General features: G+C 45.7%; 1 protein-coding gene across 4 annotated transcripts in view; it reads left to right on the forward strand.

The window, feature by feature from the left end:
- MARCH8 (membrane associated ring-CH-type finger 8) overlaps window positions 1-19,587 on the forward strand; it is a 158,928-nt gene that overhangs the window by 104,756 nt on the left and 34,585 nt on the right. For 3 of the 4 annotated variants that reach the window (XM_019555994.1, XM_019555997.1, XM_019555995.1), the window contains one exon: window positions 13,195-13,245. In XM_019555994.1, coding sequence (XP_019411539.1) covers window positions 13,195-13,245 — 51 coding nt within the window. Of the gene's footprint in view, window positions 1-535; window positions 545-13,194; window positions 13,246-19,587 lie in introns of all 4 variants that reach the window. The other variant, XM_019555996.1, reaches the window with a different exon arrangement.

The raw sequence follows: 19,587 nt of genomic DNA on the forward strand, positions 1-19,587 counted from the left end.
GTCAGGGCGGCTAGGGTCTGGAACCAACTTCGAAGAGAAGTGGTGCTGGCCCCTACCCCGGGGGTTTTTAAGAGGAGGCTGGATGAACATTTTGCTGGGGTTGTTTGACCCCAGTATTCTTTCCTGCCATGGCATGGGGTCAGACTAGATGATCTGCTGAGGTCCCTTCCGACCCTAGAAACTATGAAACTATATCTCTGGCCAAAGGGCCGTGGAAGTCCCTCCTCTCTCTGGAGATTGACAGATGGCCACCAGGTTGAAAGACTGAATGCAGAATGATTGAATGCAGATTCAACCTGTTATTCAGCTGGGATGGTATTAAACCTGTCAGTGTCTGGGGAGGGGTGAGACTTACGGGGCCCCTCAGCCAATCAGAGGCATGGGGGACCTCACTGCACTCCACCATGAAAATGGTGCCTGATGCTAAGCTAAGACCTCAAAATTTGGAGGTGCCCTCTGTGAATTATGTAGGTTCCTAGCAAGTTTCAATATGCTGATGATTGGCTGAGGTGCCCCATGTGCCCACTCAATTGAGGAGCTCCAGGTCACCCTTGATTGCTTCTGTGAAGCATATGAGATGCTTGGACTCACTGTCAGCTTTGTGAAAAACAAGATACTTTACCAGCCCTCCCCAAACTAACCAGCTGCTTTGCCATATATTAAAATTAGAGGGCAATCCTTGGAAATTGAGCATTTCCCCTGCTGGGTAGCCACCTTTCCCAAAAAGTAAACATAGATGACAATATTCAACCCTGGATGTCTCCAAAATCAAGTCTTCGATGATCATGCCATCAGGACCCAAGCCTAATTCCTCATCTACCTAGCTGTTGTCAGCCTTCCCCTGTTGTATGGGTGACCTGGGATGACGTATTGGAAATGCCTGAGAGCTTTGGAATGTTACTGTCAGCGCTGTCTTCAGAAAATCCTCTGTATCAACTGGAAGGACAAAAGAACAAATGCCAGCACTCAGGCTTAAATAAACACTACCAGCTTTGAAGCCATGTTTATACAGTACCAGCTCTTAGGGCATGTCACGAAGTTGGCTGAGAGCCATTGCCCAAAACAGGTCCTTGTCATGCCAGGTTATAGGGTCAGGGTGTTGCCTAAGGGTTGGAAGAAGCAGCTAGGATCTGAGGGGAGTATAAAGGGTCTGAATGTATGGAAGCCAGAAGCCAGGAGATCCATCTGGGGAACCACGTCGGAGATCCAGAGGGTCAGGCCGAACATGAGGTCAGGAGGCCAGCTGGGTCAGGTATACAGGAAATCAAACCAGAGTTGAGTCGGCTATCCGGAGGGTCACTTCAGACTTGAGGTCTGTGAGCAAGCTGGGTTGGTTATCCAGAGACTCTGTCAGACTCAGTAGCAGCACAAGCCAAGGGTGCAGCAGCCTAGGTATGAGGTTGAGCCTCACTGCCTGAACGCTTCCTTTTCCAGATCAGGTGTTTATGTTGGAAGGGGTGAAGGGTAAGCTGACCTTGGTTGGTCACTCTCTGGTGGCAGGGAGTGGGTGTGTGGCTAGACCCAGATGCAGGGTTCTGGCCACCTGTCTGCCCCAGTGTTCTGTTGAGAAAGTGGCAGTCTGGGATGAGCAGTTGCACCAGGTAGATCAATATTACGGCCTGACAGTCCTACACTGTTGACTCACTGATGGTAATTGTTTTAGAGGTGGGCAAAAGAAGAGATTTAAAGACCCCCTGAAGGCCAGTCTGAAAAAATACGGTATTAACATCAGTACCTGGCACATGTGAACAGGTGCAAGAGAGTGGGGTGTGCTGAGGTGTGTTGCTCCCAGGTGTGGATCACACTGGGAGCACCTATTCTTTCTCTGCTGGTGCTGCAAAGACTTTAACTGATGTAGCTGCTGCTGATACAAGTAACGTAGGCCAGGATCTGTGATGATTGTGTCACGGGTTTTTAAATGGTAGCTTTTAACAGAGTAGGCAACCCTCTAGTGTGGCAGGTGTTTATAATAATACTGTATTTACTAAAATCTAAGACAACCCTGACTGTAAGATGATCCATCAGTAATTAGATTCCGTATATGGAAAATTGATACATTTGTTATACTTTCCAGTTATAAAATGTCATTATCACAGTTGTTTCCAACTTGTGTCCTTCCCTTCACTGCTACAGCAGGGAAAGCAGTGACGGGGGGGGGGGCTCATGTGCCCCCCAACTTCTTCCCCATGCAGCCTTCCTGTCCCCCTGCCACCTGCATCTCCCCACCCCACTAGTCTCTGCCTCTTCCCCCAATCTGTTCCCCCCAGTCTCTGCTTCTCCCCCTTACTGTCAGATGCTGCTCAGCCTCTGTTCCCTCCCCAGAGCACAGCATGTGGAAGTGCAGTCCTTGCTGGGCCATGTAGCAGTAGTGGTGCTGCTGATTGGCCAGGCAAGGAACAGAGTTTCTTTGTGCTCTGTGCCCGTGAGGGCATCCAGCCCAAGCCAGAGCCAAGCTGTGCCTGACTGGAATGGAGGGGAGGGGGCAGGGGCAGGGGCAGAAGCTGCAAAGGGCAAGTGGAAGTGGGGTAGGCAGTGGCTGTGGCTCTGCTTTTGGCCCTGACCTGGGCTCAGGGCTAGAGTTGGAGACCCAGCAGCCTCCTGCTCCCCCCAACCCCGGCTTTATATGTGAATCCAAGATGATGAGGTCTGCATCCCTCTCTCCCGCCCCCCCCAACCTGCTGCTGACTGGAGAAAAAAATGCCTCTTAGGTTCAAGTCAATGTGATGAATTAACCATTTTGATTAGTGGCCTAACTGTTATGCCATTAAATTCTGTCAGAACTTGGATGATGCCTGAGTGATCCAGTTGTGTTTTCTTGTATTTTCCCCTCATCTTTTCTTGCAACAATTCAAGAATTCTGGTCAAATTAGATAATTCTGTTAAAATGTTCTGCAAATTACTGCTGAGTATATAGCATGGTCAGATGCAATATCAATGTATACTTAAGCTATCTTTATAAAAAAATGTTAGAGACAAAATTATGTTTAAATGACTTTAAGATATTAGATATAAAACCACAACTGTATGAAGGCTGCTTCGACACACATGATCTCAGCCCTGTTTCTTCTAGGCAGTGAGCAAGGCTATTATCAGGAAGTGATTACTTCAACAGCTGATTGTCTTCTGGGAAACTTTTAAAGTGTAACTCTTCCACTAGGGCACTGCTGTAAAGAGATCAGTTGCCTTTGAGTATAATCTTGAGTCATTCCCCTACTCTCCATTATTAATTACAGAAGATACCTACTTACAGAGAGCATTTCTCACACACAAGCTCTGGTGTTTTTTTTCCTTATTTCTTTTGTTTGATCCTAATCTATTTGTACTGTGGCCATCTTACGAAAATTACACCAGTGTCACAAATTTGGGAATATAACATATTTAGTATGCTAAGCATTTTTGTTACTGGTAATGAGAATGGACCATATGCTGTCCACAGTCCAGCAGCTGAACCAAGACACTGCATTAGATTCAGCCAGGGAGGCCCAGAGCTAGCACTCCCTTGAAACTGGGAATGGTTGAGACACAAGTGACTTGATGCTGTGGATGGCCAGGCTGCAGAGGAAGTCCAGCTAGATACTGTAGGTGTTCTCCCCAAGTGGAATCCACAGGCCGAGGGTGCAGAAAAAGGCCTTCCATTTAACATCTTGCCAGGCGAGTCCCCACCCCAAAAGTTGGAGTACAGAAAATTGCCTCCTGAAATGTTAGTGGCAAATTTGGACCTTCTACTCAGACTCCCTGATTCTTTTCCCATGTGACTTTGGGTGTGAGTAAGAAGTGATGAGGGTATAGTGCAGAATAAATTTTAATTATTTAAATCTACACATACCTGCAGTTCCTAAAGCAAAGGTGTTATCAACAAGTGGCTGTGGATCATTCCCTCACTTCTTTAACATTTACTATGCTATGTATCTGCCTCTTGATTTAGGCCATTCTGCAAGGCCTTTCCTAAACATTGAATTTAAAATGACTCCCCAATAACTATGTTCTATACATGGAAAAAATATAGATTTGTTATAATTTTAGAGGTATAGAATCTAATTATTGGAGGGTTGTCTTAAATTCATCCTCTTTCCACTGCTATAACAGGAAATGCAGTGGCTAGAGGGGGTGACCAGGTGGCCTCCTTGCACTCTGCCCCTCCCTCACTTCTTCCCCCTGCAGCCTTGCACACCCTTCCACCACTACTGGTACTCCCAGACCTCCAGCTCCCCACAGCCTCTGCCTCTCTCTTCCGATCTCCACTTTCTGTAGTCTCTGCCCCTTGCCTCCCTATTCCCTGAAGTCTCTGCCTCTTCCCCCTCCCCCTGCCCCCATTTACTGTTAGATTTTTTTTTATAAATATTTCTCATGTTCCAGGCCAAATCAGTTCCAAATAATTTTGATTGAGCAGAAATCAGTTGTTCCAAAAAACGTATCAGTTGAGCAGGCAGAACTCAAATAATTTTTAAACTGCATGTATGGTGCTATGACCAACAAGCAACCTCCATCACCCTGGGACTTCAGATACTCCCAAATCCATTGACGGACATCCTACGTGCCGGCTCAAGCCTGGAGGTCTTGGGATTCGGATGCCCCCACTTGATCTTAGCCCCCAAGAGGCTGAGAAGCAGATGCTGCTCTGGCTCCTTTTCCTGGGTCAGAGCACATGTGGAAGCACAGCCCTTGCTGGGCCATGGAGAAGCAGCAGTGCTGCTGATTGGCTTGGCAGGGGACACAGTTTCCATTAAAAAAAAAAAAATCCAGCCCAAGCTAAAGCTGAGCTGCACCTAACAGTAAGTGGAGAGGAGATGGGGGGGCAGAAGCTCCAGAGGGCAAGTAGAGTTGAGGGGCAGGCAGCTGCTGTGGGTTTGATTGTGGCCCCAACCTGGGCTCAGGGCCAGAGTCAGAGCTGGAGCAGCTGCAAGCCCGCCACTCCCCACCATACACTTTGTACCAGAATCTAAGACAAGAGGCTGATTGGGGGATGATCCTCATCTTAAATTCAAATAAAAATACACTAATTAGGAGGAGAACTTGATCTTTGAGAGGGTATACTGGGGGAGGATGGGGAAGGGGTCAGGGTAATGGGGGGAGCTATTTCTGTTGTCTTTGCAGCCACAGGGGCGTGCTGCAGTTTTTTCTCTGTTCTTCCATAAGTGGGAAGGACATGATTACTATCTGTGTTAAATGAGAGAACCCAGCCAAGGTGAGGTCATTGTACAAACCTAGTAAGAGCACTTATTGCTAAACAGACAAAGGTTTGAGGGGTGCAGGAAGGCACAGTGAGTTGCTCAAGCTCATGCAACAGATCTGTGTTGGAACGATATTATCCTCTGTGAGTCTGGTTTCTCTTTGGCACATGCATACTAATGTAGGTGGTAGAGCATTAGAACAGAATCCACCCCACTGCCCCTATTCACAGGTGAAATGACCCTTCTGTCCTAACGGCCACTGCTCTTACCACAGCGTCCTGTGATCTCTCCTAAATGTTCACGTTTGCTGCTTTCTGCGTGTGGATTACTTTTCTGTATTATGTTCATGCTATACTTAATTTTTGTACCCATAGAGATTTCTTGGAGTGATTCTCAGAAGATTTTTGGTAGCACTGATTCCATGGTAGCGGGTAATTCAACTGTGGCACTAGTTCCTCAGACAGCTAGAGAGAGAGAGTTAACCATGTTTCTAAGGTGCCACCCTACCCTTCCTTCTCTCTTAGGCACCTAGTAAGATTACCCTCATGTTTGTCTGCCCCTGTTGTTCAGATTGAATGCTCTAAGTACTGTTGGAAACCCAAACCTATTGCCTTACCAAGATATCCTTTCCCACTGTAGTTCAAAGGATTGTTTGCTTTAATCTGCCAAAACATAATGTTATATTACAGGAGTGATTGAATTTGGGGAGAAGGCACCATAACCCATTAACTTTGCATGTGTATTTTGCTTGCATGAAAGAGTAAGTGCTCCTACCTACTGACTCTTGTTATTTCTACCTGCAGGCAGGACTGTTTGTTAGCTCATATAGAGGCTGGTGTTGTGGGAGCCAAGTGGCCATGGTTCTAGTCTGGCCTTTCTATACATGCACAGCTTATTCAGCAACTATGTTTGCAGGAGATATATTCATTGGAGTAAGCAAACTAGACGTAATAAAACAACACACTTCCAAGAGTCTCAAAAGTGATCTATGAGTCAGGCAAACGGAGTGAAAAGCCATGGACCTGATTTATGGAGTTAGACAAGAGACAGAGGTGGGAGGGTAACTGCATGGAAGCGGAGTGGTTGGAGGAAGGTGCAGGTCAGGGAGGTGGAGAGGGAAGACAGGACTGCAGCAAGGAGGCCAGTCCATGAGCAAGGGTGATAGCAGTGTATAGGCCTCAGTAGAAGGCAGCAGGCAGGAGAGAAAGGAGGCCTGAGAGTCAAAGGAGGAAATGGGGAAAGCAATTGTGAGAACAGCACAAAAAGCCAACAAGTAAGGACAAATAAAAGAGAGAAAGGAGCAGAAAGGAAATGGGTAAGAGCGGGAAGGATTCTGGTATGTGATTCAGGTAATGGCAAATGACGGAGTCCAAGATTTGGAGAAGGGGGTGCAGCTGTGGGAGCTAAAGTAGTTTTCCTACTCACACCAGCTTCCCTGTCTTTCCCCTTCACTTTCTTTCTCCAGACCCTGTCTCCAGTGGAGACCTTAGAGTAGCAGCTGGCCCCAGCTGGAGAGAAACTAAATCCTGCTGCATTGGCTATTTTTAAACAATCTCGTTTTCAGAAATAGTGCCTACTGGGTGTCTTTAATATGGTGGGATGAAATTCAAAAGTAGGATTCCTATTAGCCTCTATGGAAATGCTGACCTTTTGCCACAGAACAACTGCATAGTCTTTAGCCAATGATAATTGTACACTCAATGATAGCAGATGCTGTATTTGTCTTGACCTTACACTCCAGTGCAAAGACTAACGCTCTCCCTACAGGACAGCAAAACTGCTTCAGAAATATAATCACCAAACTGGAGTGTGTCTTGCTGCACTCAAAGGAGAGCTTTGGAAAAAGACTGGTTTAGCACCTTTTTATTTGTTGTATGCTAATAGTAACTTGATAAAGTTTTTAATCTTCTCTCACCTGTGCCGATTTGTAACTTGTGAACAGTCCAAATGACTAAAAGGCATGGGCCAGATTTTGTTTCACTTGTTAGGTGCATAAGTTGACTTCAGCACCTGAATGAGATTCTGTTCCACCTAGAGTCCCTGAAAAACAGTTAATGCGAAATTTGGGTAGGTTCTTCTGCTCCTTGTTCTTTCTGTATTAATCCACCTTAAGGGTCAGAAGTAGATCCAGTAATGGATGTTACAAAAGCAGATGCATTCATGGATTTTAAGGGACTTTAACAGGGTAGAACAGGACCTCAGTTAAGTGACAAAGTCCTCTCAAACACCCAGAAGGTGGAATAGCATGTGATCCTAAATATACAGTTGAGTTGTTTGCCTTACAACTCATTTTTATTTATTTTAACATTTCTATTCTTTTCTTGACTACAGTGGTTACCATTACCAATAGCTATTTTGTGGCACCACAGCTCTCTTTCCTATCTTAATGATGGTAAAACGCAGCAAAACCCCTCAACTACATTTGTATAGCACACCACTGTAGCCCCTGACAAATACTGACTTTCTGTAATGATAGATTTTTATCCCTGTGTTTGGAAAAGAGAACTTTGTAGCACACCTAGTGCTGGTGAAACTCTGCTAAATAAAAGCTCTCTGTTGCTGTTTGAATAATCAGAATATTTTCAGTTCTTGAGAAACTAGAAAGAGATGCCTATGGTTTCTTTCAGGAGAGCTGTTCTGTGAATGGGGTGAAATACATGTTGATGTTGCTTGGTGGGCTGATATTCTTTAGCTCTGTCACGCAAAGACATTTTAAAGAACATCACAATATGTGGTACTGTAACCAGTGACGTAGTAGTGGGATAAAAAATGTCTAATTCATCAAATATATCTATATATTCATCAGATATACAGTCTAGGCCCTCAGTGTTGTTCCCTTTCTGCTGCTGAAATAAAGTGGGTGTCTGGTAAGGAGTTAAAATCTGAGATCCATTAGCATTTGTGTGGTGATTATATACAATGCAGAGTACACTAGAAATAATGTCACTGAGTGTGTATCTGTGTGTGCATGCTGCGTAACAACAACAAAAAACAGTCTTTCCACTCAGGAAACCTGAGGAAATACTCACCCGAGTGTTGTATGTGTTTTTTTTTAATTCAAAGAATGATCCCTTTTAAACAGTGAAACCAGTTGTGCTAGCAGGTATGATCTACTGAAGCCATTACGGGAATGTTTTCTAATGAAAGATCAATAAATGCAACTTGAGCAGCTGTCTCTCAACTGCTCAAAACCTCGAGCAGATCAAATTGCGACCACAGAAGTACAGCAGCAAAGCTAGATCTGTGGCCTGTGTAAGAACAGGTTTGACCTGCATAATGTATCACATTGCACATATACAGTCCCTGTGCTTCAGCCCTGTGCATTCTTATTAAATTTCAGCCTGTCCTTTTCAACACAGACATCCGTGTGCGTTCAGTCATGCTCCCCAGCTTGACCTCTGCTGCAGCTAAAGAACCGAATTTGGGTAGAACCGAGTTAGTACAAAAAAACTCTTGAGTCATTTAATTTTGTCTTGATGTCACATGAAATATTCTGTTCAGGCAGACTTGATCCCAGTCTCTTTTCTCTGTCCCTCCCTGCCCTCTGTGATAGCTCTCTATTTTACCTTCCACCACATCACTTAGAGCTAAGTGAGTGTAACCCCACAGATTATAAAGCTGTCCTTGGGTACACCTGCCTGTGCCATTGTCTTCTCAGCATGGCTCGTAAACACATCCCCAGCATTACAGTCCCATTCTTTTTTCCTCTGCTTTCTGCAGTCAGTGAACTTTCTCTGTTGCTATAGTCGCTCTTCCTTTGATGTGGTGATGAGGTTACCAAATCCTTCCATTGCTACCGTAGTTGATACCTAGTCATGTGGTTTCTTACTGTAGCAGTTCAAGATTAATGTCTCAGCACAGTGTCTACTTGTTGGTTTGAACCGTTCTTCTTCTTGTTCTTGAGTTCCTAGAAATAATAATTTTCTCTTAATAAAAACACATCTCCGGCCCAAAAGCCAAAACATAGTCTTGTGGTATGCAAGGACACTTTCCCCTGATGCTGAATTTGGCCTGCACTGATTTTAAATGTGGCAAGTGGTTCTCTTGTAAAGAATTTCAGTAGCTCCCTGATTGCCATTTCTTTGAGTATTTTTACTGCCATGAAAACTAGAAATCTCAGGATAAAAATCTTTTTAACTGTGAGACCAGTAGGACAATGGAACAAGTTGCATAGTGAAGCTGAGGAATCTCCTTGATTGGGGGGACTTTCAAGAAAAGGCTGCATAGACATCTGTCTGGGCTGGCTTAGGGACAGCGCATCCTGCATCAATTCAATCGGTGTTTCTCAACCAGTGGGTTGCGACCCAAAAGTGAGTCACAAGAATATATGAAAGGGTTGTGAACAAGCTTTAAAAATGGGTTCTCCTTTAAAGGAGAAAAGCGTGGGAAACTATGGCTTTTCTCTTGCAGGCTGGCAGAGTTCCAGCCTGCAAGGAGCTGCGTGGGGCCCCCCATGCACCACACGTACCACCTCCCTTGCCCCATACACCCATCCCCTGCCCCACACGCTTGGGAGGCTGGGGCCTGGGAGCAGGGGGCAGTGGGGTGAGAGTGGGGGGCACTGGGCCAGGACTGGCTGTTGATGTTTACAAGTGGGTCCTGGTACAAAAAAGGTTGAGAACCACTGGACTAGATCAGTGGTTCTCAACCTTTTTTTGTACCTGGACTCATTTGTAAACATCAATGGCCAGTCCTGACCCAGTGCCCCCCACTCACCCCACTTCTCTCCACCCCCAGGCCCCAGCCCCCCAGTGTGCAGGGCAGGGGGTAGGTGTGTGGGGCAGGGAGAGCCCCAAATAATCCCTTGCAGGCTGGAACCCTGCCACCCTGTAAGTGAAAAGCCATAGTTTCCCATGTTTTTCTCCTTTGAAGGAAAATCCTATTTTTAAAGTTTGTTTGCAGCCTTTTCATATATTCTTGTGACTCACTTCTGGGTTGTGACCCATGAGTTGAGAAATGCTGGACTAAATGACCCTTGAGGTCCTTTCCAACCCTATGATTCTGTGAAACAAAACAGAAGGCAGGGTAGATTTGCACTTTATAGACTAACCAAAGTAGCTGCATAACACAAGGTCTTCCATGAGATGAAGTTCACTTCATCAGATGCTGTGAAAGGATGTGCACAAAACCTCATATGAGGAGAGAGAAATTTTTAATACAAAAGCAGAAAGGAGGGGCAGAGAAGGGAAGGGGTGCAGTGCTGGGGAAAAGCAAACATGCAAACAATAAACCCATAGAAACAAAGGAGTCACAACAGCTAATCCAGGTAATGGGATAGGAATCCATAGTCTTCGTTTAAAACATACTTAACACCAGTCCAGTCTGTGGATGATTTTTTGATCCACCATTCCTATGTAAATCTGTTTCTGACGATTTTCTGCCTGAGAACAGCCCCCCTCAGGTCAGCCATGGACTGTCCAAGGAGGTTAAAGTGTTCTGCAACAGGCCTGCGCGTCCTCTGCCTAGAGTAACACATGCAACATAACATTCAGTTCCCTGAAGACTTACAGAAGGAAGCTATGACCTGTAGTGTAACAGCGGGTGGGCAACTGACATGTTCACCCCAGATGCTGACTAGGAGGGGTGGAAGAATGGCAGCTGCTGCTGACCCAGCCACTGCTGCACCAGCCACTACCACATGGCTCAAAACTTCTGAACTACACCTCTAGCAGTGACCATCACAGCATGGGTGACCAGATATCTGGCTCCTCTTCATGCTAACTCTTTCCTTTCGTACTCATACTTCTCCCATACCATGTACCTGTGTCTTGCTGACTCCATAAAGTATGAAAGGTCAGCATAGAGATGAATCAGGTGCTGTTTCCCTTGCACAGTGCCCATATATGGGGGGAAGGGAAGAAAATTGCATATTGGCATTTAGAAGTAGACCAGCTTTTTACAACTTGACACATACTGTGGAGACCTGACCTGCTCCTCTTCTCCATCTCAGCATAGAGCTCTTGACTGGCACTAGGCATTATGCTAAGTGAACAAGCTTCCTGGAGCCTGGGGCTTTAAACATGTTTGGTGGCTCTACAGATCTCCAGTCTTCATGTACTCAGGACTGCCCTGACCATGTGCTAGCTTGACATGGAGTTATTTACTAAAATTCGCCTTAATTGTAGCAAATTGCAACCACTGCCCTCTGTAACATCCAATACCTTTCCTGTTTAAATCAGTTTATGATTTCTCGTATGTACAACATTCCATCTTACAGCAGCGTGATCGCCCAGTTTCCAAGTCATCAGGCCTAAGATGCTGTCAGAATCCCTTTGGAGGGTGTGTGCACATCTTTTTTTGGAAGGAAAGCAACCTAATGCAGGAGCAGCACTTTGGTGCCTGTGATACTACACAAGAAATATTTGCATTGTGCCAGTAATTATGGAAGAAGTTGATTAATCTTCCATATATCTGGGGCATAGTTCCCTATCAAAACACTTTAACTGACCACCCCCAGCCTTCAAAGAAGTTGGATTTTGCTCCACAATGAAACCTGGTGGTTTGACTTCATTTCTGGTATTTATGTAAAAGAAAAAGTTCCTTATTGGATTCCAGCCAGAACAAGCAACTAACACTGTTGCTAAATAAGCAGCTCCTTCAGTTTCTCAGCATTGGAATAATTGTGACATACCCCATTGTTGGCAAATGTGCATTACTTTCAAAAGTGAATGTGTGGCTGGAATCCAGGGGTACTTATTTACACTGATGGAAATGACAATGTAACTAGCTAGTTAAAGAGAGGGCAGACTGCCTGGTAAGCAAGCAACGGGCTATGTGTAGTCCTTTCTGGATACAATTATCCAGCTAGTTGTGGAGGGAAATTACCTGAATAGTTGATTAATACCGGATTAATTTCAAGTGCTGAACTCATTACACATTTACACCAGTGTAATTCACATCTGTTTTGTACACTGGTATAAATTATAGGGGGATCTCGAGTATACACACCTGGAGCTACTCTGAGGTAGCTATCTATATGCAGTAGGTGAGTATCAGAGCACATTGCCACTACGTGGTGGGGAGCAAATAATCACCCATTTTTCCTTGAGGAAGTGGTCACCTTGGATAAGTTGTACACAGGAGGTGTTGCCCCTGATTTTTACTGAGGTAATTCTATAATGGATATGAATAAGTTTGGCTGGTGTAAATTTGTATCGTGTCTGCCAATCCTTTGTTGTTGTTTCAAATTGATGTAAAGGCGGTTACATCAGTGTAAATGAGTCCTATGTCCAAACTGTCTCCTGTGCCTGAAGACCCTGGCAGACGTTACGTTTTTTGTGTGTTTATATGCCAGTTGTTAAACCAGTCAAACCCACTGAAACAGCAACTTCTTTGCAATGTAGAATTATCCCCTAATAATTTTAACGTGACCAGTTGACATGTTACAATTTGTCTTGCAAGATTTGCATATAATGCTTGACAAATGTAACGTTTGCCAGGAGAACGAAACTTGTAGAGCCTTCTAAAAGCTCCATTTATCAAGATGTTTCCAGTTTAAACATGCTCAGACTGCCCTGGAAAAAGGAAGTTCCATGGTATTTTGTATTTAAAAATGACATGGCTGTGAATAATGAACATTCCTTTCTGATGTCACTGGGAATTTTTTTTCATAAGTAAGGGTTTAGGATTTCACTTGCAGTGGTAATATTTTATTGTTTGGAAATAAGGTGGAAGTGGGTAGGTTTCCTTTTCAAATTAGCCCTTATACAGGAAAAGAATTTGTGAAATTTGATGTGGCACAGAAGGTCATTGTCTTAACGTTCCCCTGTTCATGCTCATCTCGTCTAGTTGATTTCAGCTGGGTGATTATAGTTTCAGCTAATCCAAGTGCTCAGGCTACCTCCTATTAATGTCAGTGGCTAAACTCATATTGACTTTAGTAGAAGCAAAATCCAATGGAAAAAACACAAAACAAAACTTTCTCTAATATTTTCACTATATTTATTTCACTGTCAATACCTCTTTAAAACCTTTTTACAGCAGATACCTGTCAGTACAATGATTCTGTTCTGTTCTCTTCCAGAATGAGAAGGCTTTGGGGCATTCTGTGAGCCGTTCCAGTAACATCTCAAAGGTACTGTACCCAACTGTTTGCAGGCTGGGGTAAATCTGGAATACTGTGATTTTGTTTTATTTTAAATGTAGGGTGTGCATTCTGTTGTGATCACCGGAAGGTGTTGCATGTAATTACAGCTAATTATAATAGTTGTATTGACTCAAATACCACATGCCCCTGAATAGGACACATGGCTTGTTTTGGAAACGCAGGCTGAAGAAAAAACAGGTTTTCATTGAAAAAAGGGTGTTTAGCTGGTAGTGTCTGTCTTGTTGATACCGGCTTGGGCCATGAGGAACAGGGGGTCGAATCCTTTCATCAGCATTTGTCTATCCCTCTCCCCCATGGGTGATGCTTCTACTACACCAGCTACAGGGTTAACCTTTTCTTAGCTGCATCCTAATTGTATGCAAACAAACAATAAAAACTTTAAGTCAGCAGTGGCTGGGGACGGTTAAACCATTTGATGTTAGACCTGAAGTGGGGAGTGAGGTTAAAGATAGGAATCCTGCCTATCTCCATGTGGCCAAAGCCTCCAGGGTTCCATGGAAATTAGTTTCCTTAAGTCACACACTACAATTTTCTATCGCTACCTTTTTGGAAAAAGTGAATGGAGTATGTGAACAAATGTGTTAATAGCATCACTGGACCTAAACATTAGGCCTGAAATAATTTGTTCTTAATGATCAACTAGGTATATTTGCATGGAATATTGCTGAGGGCACTGATGTCTCAGCTTACAGTGCCCCTTAAAGTTGCATCATTGTGGGCTTTTCAGAATATGATGTGTTGGCTCAGAGATACGTTTTATGATAAAAGCCACACTGCCTTATGGGATTTAGCGAAGGAAGTGTGCTCATTCGGCCCAAACTTCTCCTGGGATGTATGTGCTCAGGTCCTTTCCTCCTCCGGTAGCTAACACAACTGGTAAAGTAGAAGACAGGACAATCCTCTCACTACTGGTAAAGTTGGTCTAGGGCAGTTGTACCACTCATGGAGTATAAGGACTCTGGCTGTGACTATGTAGCACTACCCACCTCTTATCACTCGGGCTAGTCACAGTCAAGTCCTTTAGAACAGTGGTTCTCAACCTTTTTTTGTACCAGGACCCATTTGTAAACATCAGTGGTCAGTCCCAACCTGCTGCCCCCCACCGCCAGGCCCAGGCCCCAGCCCCAGCCCCAGAGTGCGTGGGGCAGAGGATGGGTGTATGGTACGAGGGAGGTGAGTGTGGGGTTGGGGGGCCCCAAGCAGCCCCTTGCAGACTGGAACTCTGACAGCCAGCAAGGTAAAAGCCATGGTTTACCATGTTTTTCTCCTTTAAAGGAGAATCTGTTTTTAAAGTTTGTTCACAACCCTTTCATATACTCTTGTGACCCATGGGTTGAGAAACATTGCTTTAGACAAGGGGTTCTTAACCTTTTTTGTGCCATGGACCCCTTTGGCAGTCTGGTGAAGCCTATGGACCCCTTCTCAGAATAATGAGCATCTGTAGACAGAAAGACTGATCACGTGCGATCTAGCGGCAGGTCTAATAACTACCATAATTTTGCAGTAGTGATGAGCATAAACGATATTTTGAGATATCTGCAACAATTGTAATGTGGTATGAAAATATCTGTGTTTTCTATTGATGACAAAGTCGCAGGTACTGTTAATACTACTGTGGTTTGTTGCCTATATTCATAACTGAAGGAAATGCTAAATGTCAATTAGAGGTTAGTGAAAATAAAGAGGTAATCTTTTTTTCCCCATCCAAGTTCGCAGACCCCCTGAAATCTATCCATAGACCCCTTGGGGGTCTGTGGACCCCAGGTTAAGGACCCCTGCTTTAGACCATCTTATGCAGCTGAGTAAGTGTGAATCCTTGGGTTGGTGCTAGGAGTTGTTTTGAATGCTCTGAAGAATACGCAGGAGAAACAATATCTGTCCCACAGAGCTTGTCAGCTCAGTCTGCTCTGAAGAAGGAACAACACAAGGCTTTGCCACCCTAGGAGCAGGCCAGTGAGGAAGCTGGGCTTCAGTTCTTACTAGTTCACATCTTCCCACTTCTTCACACTAGTGCAGCTCTGCTGGCCAAGAGCTGGGGATGGGAGCCAAAGCAATGGCTCATTCTCTGGCTCAGACTGCTTATTTCCTACCTAACTGCACCCTGCAATGACATAGTGGCTACACAGAGCAGCTGTCTGTAGGGCTGGGCCCCAGGGATGGCTGTGATCCTCCCTGGTGGCCACAGGACCCATATTCAGCTCCAGCTCCTTGGGTATCCTCTCTTTTTTCTTTCTTGCCACACCTTGATGAAGTTATTTTATTTTAAAAAGAAAAGGGGGAGGCTTCCCCAGGGTCCCAGAGCAAGCCCTTTAGCCAGAAGATCCCTCCTGGACTTAACTGGTCCCAGTCCTGCCCTTTGTCCATGTTCCAGGGCGCCATTTGCCTTAAGGCAGGGGTGGGCAAGATGTGTCCTGGGGGCTGGATGCGGCCGGCCAGGCCCACAGGGCCCCTAAACATTTTAGAAAATTAATATTTGACAGGCAGCCCAGGGCAGATATGTGGCCCCCGATGATTTGCCAAAACTCAGTTAGTGGCCCTCTGCCCAAAATAATTGCCTGCCCCTGCCTTAAGCGCTATTTGTGGTCTCCTGCCACCCCTCCAGCCACAGCCATGCCTTGCAGACATTACCTTAAATTGTCCACTTGGCCTGGTGGCCTGTCCTGGGCTTCAGCCCTTTTCTAGTCTTTAGCCACCCTTTGCTTAAGTCTGCTTTGGCTCTGTTCTTCTGCTCTCTGGGCCCACAGCTCTCACATGGCAGACGTAGCCCTCTCCCAAGCTTCAGCCTTCTGAGTCCCAGGCCAGGCTATTTCTGCTACACTGGTCCCAGACTCCAGGTTGAACTGCTGCCCCTGGCCTTAGCTCCCCAGCCTCAACCTGCACCAGCCCCAGAGTCCTCTGGGCCCCTCACCCCAGGGTAGATTGCCTGATCCTGGCCTTCCCACCTTAGCCTAACACTGCGCACCAACCTCAGCTCTCTCGGTCCCTGACCCCCAGGCTAAGCTGCCTGCTTCTGAGTGCCCTGACAGGCACTCTGATGTAGCCTAAGCCTTGGTGTGTCCTTCAGGCACCCCAGTGTGGCCTCCTCTACCCCCTGATAGCCACACCCAGTCTACCAGTACTTAATCTGAATGAAAATGCAAGCCTATTGGTTGTATAGCTAAAACTGTTCCCATGCTGGGTCTATAATTACCACCTGCAAGATGGTAGTCCCCCTTAGCTCTCTACTTGCATCTCAGGGACAGGCTGGGTGCTGGTCAGTCCCTCTCTGCTGCCATCTTGCTCAGGAGCGCTCCTCCCTACTGCTTGTAAGGTCAGACATTGACTGTCCTTGGGCACTGGCTATATGTGCCTACAAAGCCCTGCCCCTTCCTGTCAGGTGGCTCTCCAGCCACCCACAGGGGTTTCCATTTAGGCCTGATGACTAGCCTGCCTTCCTCTGCTGGAACTTAGCTCAGCTGCCTGCAGTTGTCCCTTCTGTGCTGTCTGCTTACTTCACCACAGCTGGCCCAAGCTCAGCCTGCTGCAGCATCCCCAGTAACAGGAGCTTTAGGCTTCCTGGTACAAGGGCACAGAGCCCTGCAGGAAGCATAGGTGAGCGACCTGTGCCCACATACTCCTGTGTTTCGGTGCCTTGCCCTAAGCAAACAAGCAGCATGATTCTGACACCTGAAGTACCTTCAGACCAGAATCTGGGTATATCTCAGCTGGAAGGCTTGCTTTGTCCTCAGCTTTTGGCAACAAAAGGTACTGCAACCTATGCTTTAGTAGGTTTGTACTGAGGTAGGGTGAGTGGATAAAGGTGCATCATGAGACATAGGACATGACTGTGCTACACCCCCTTTCCCAGACACCAAATCCCAGAAATGAGGCAATGTGTGAATTTGAACACATGCCCGACAGTGCTGTCTTTCATTAAGCAGGGGAATTTCTGTGGTGGTGTTCCTGGGTGTGGCATTCAGATAATCTGAGTGCCCTTTTGACTTTCCCTTTTTGAAGGGTGTGGGGAGGAAACTGGAGGAGGAAACTCCTCTATACATTCCCGTTAATGTACCTGCTCTTCCCTTGTGGAGCGATTGTGCTTTTCTTTAGTTGAATTTTTCAAGTGCTGTTCAGCAAGGATGGCTGGGGTTTTTTTTGTTTTTTACTAGCAAGTCATTGCTTGTGCTTCACCCTGGTACATGTGAAACCTCGTAAAGCAAACCCTTTTGGCAGGAGCAGTTTGCCACTCCAAGGTAGGTTTCATCCCTTGACGAAAGGCCCCCACAACGCTGTTTACACACCTGACACCCTGGATTCAGACAGAAGTGCAGGTCCCTGCTGTAACTGAGAGCACTTTGCAGGAAGGGTTCTGAGTTACAAGGATCCCCTGGAGCAAGAAGTAGTTCACTGTTGGTTACAGGGAGGAGGGGAATCTAGCTGCTGGCTGAGAGCCTGCAGCCAGTTTCCTCCAGCAACAACCCTGGTCCCTGTGAAGCTGCAAAGTTTTCAGGATGGGAGGGTGGAAAGGGAGCAGAGGGAGCTTGTTCTAGGGGTTCCCCAGAGGGGAGGGTGAATGAGAGCCTTCCCCCACCTTGGGCAGGGTGGGAGGACTCCAGTACACCTACCCCACCCTCCAGCAGGGACTGAAAACACCCCAGACTGAACTCCTTCCGCTCCCTTTCCCCCTTCCCATTCTGAAAACAGCTGGAGGCTGGCATTCGGAGCAGACGGAAGTTAAAGAAGGTGCTCGGTTTGGAAATGTCTTCATCTGACCCCTCATACAATTTTCACTCAACTGCCCATTTTTGAAGCTGTCTGCAGCCATGTTCTTGTGTTTGATCATGGCTATAAACCACTTTCTGTGGCCAGATTGGGCGAAAATTGTCACTTTTGTCTGCACCCCCCTGTGTTAAGAGTTACAGTGGTGCTGAAGTGGTGTGAAGAGCCTTGGGCTCCTACACACATGCAGGGAGGCTGCTCTTCTGTGCTGTAATTACAACACTCCAGCAGACTCCGCTGTCATGTGTATCAGTGTCCCTGCACTGAAACAGGGTGGTGGGACACTTTTAAAAGCTTGTTTGATCTTTAGTTCAGAGTGCCTCACCACCATTTTTCAGCACGGGGACACTGATGCATGTGATGCTCCGTGCCCTTTTAGTTAGCGCAGCTCTCAGAGACGCGCTAATTAAAGTGCCTCCACAGCCTCCTGGAGCATGTCTATAACTGCTTCTTGTGACTAAGTGTGTTGGTGAGCAAATTGGTGACTCACTGCCTACACTCACCTGCCTCTGCTGCCAGAGCTACGCCACCAGAGCTTATGTGTCACCAGGCTTTTCTGGAGGGTTTGAATGACTTTTCTCAACAACTCTGCAACTGATGTACGTAAGGTTTAGCAGGCTGCAGCTGCAGAGAGAGAGACTGAGACTGTATATGCATGCTTTCTGCTCTCAGAGATGGTTTATGGTTAGTGGTCCTCCTCCACAGCAGAGCGTTGGGTATATCCAGTCAGGACTTTGCTGGCAGAGCTTTGTAGTGTGGAGGAAGCCTCTGTCTTTTATAAAGCTACATTGGAACATATAAATCAAACATTCAAGTACTCCAGTTTTCCCTGTGATACATAAGACTCACAGTTGCCACGGATTTCCTGAATACCTTTGAGCTGAACCAATTGTGCTTTGTGCATACAGAGATGGAGCCCAAGCTGCCAAATTCACTTCTAGATGTGAACTGAACCCTAAGGTTAAGGTGTGCTCTGTATTGGTTTGGTTGGTTCGCAGAAAAGAAAGGAGCATGCTTTGGAGTTGAGATCTGAATCCCAAATCCTCCTGTTTCAGGAGCCAGAGTTCAGTTTAGACCCATTTTGGTTCACGATAGCTGACTTAGGAAAAAAGTGTAGCGCAAGGGTCACTTGGGCACTCTCAGGATTGCCAGTTAGCTCATACCGAAGCATTTAACTGTTCCATAAACTTGTTCTTTCAGGCATTTAGAGTCTCTTTGTTGTATTACTTAATTGCTAAACAAATCACTAGGAATACACCTAATGGAAATAAAATAAATCATTAGATTTTTAATTTTTTTTTTTTTAACTTTGACTTACCTGCTGGAGCTCAGTGCCAAGAGCTGATTTTCTTTGAATTTCATGTAGACTTCTGGTTTTCTGAGTTTCATTCTGGTGACTATATATGTTATAGGAATGTATTTTCGTGGTGTGTAGGGGTAAGGAAAATGTATCTAGTTGAATGCCTCCTGTGGATTTGAATAGGATATTGTTTGTTCTTAGCTAGCTTGACAGTATGTTTTGACATATTCACATATTGCATTTCCTAGCCC

This window comes from Crocodylus porosus, unplaced genomic scaffold (genome assembly GCF_001723895.1).
Source record: "Crocodylus porosus isolate Cpor-Errol unplaced genomic scaffold, CroPor_comp1, whole genome shotgun sequence".
NCBI lineage: Eukaryota > Metazoa > Chordata > Crocodylia > Crocodylidae > Crocodylus > Crocodylus porosus.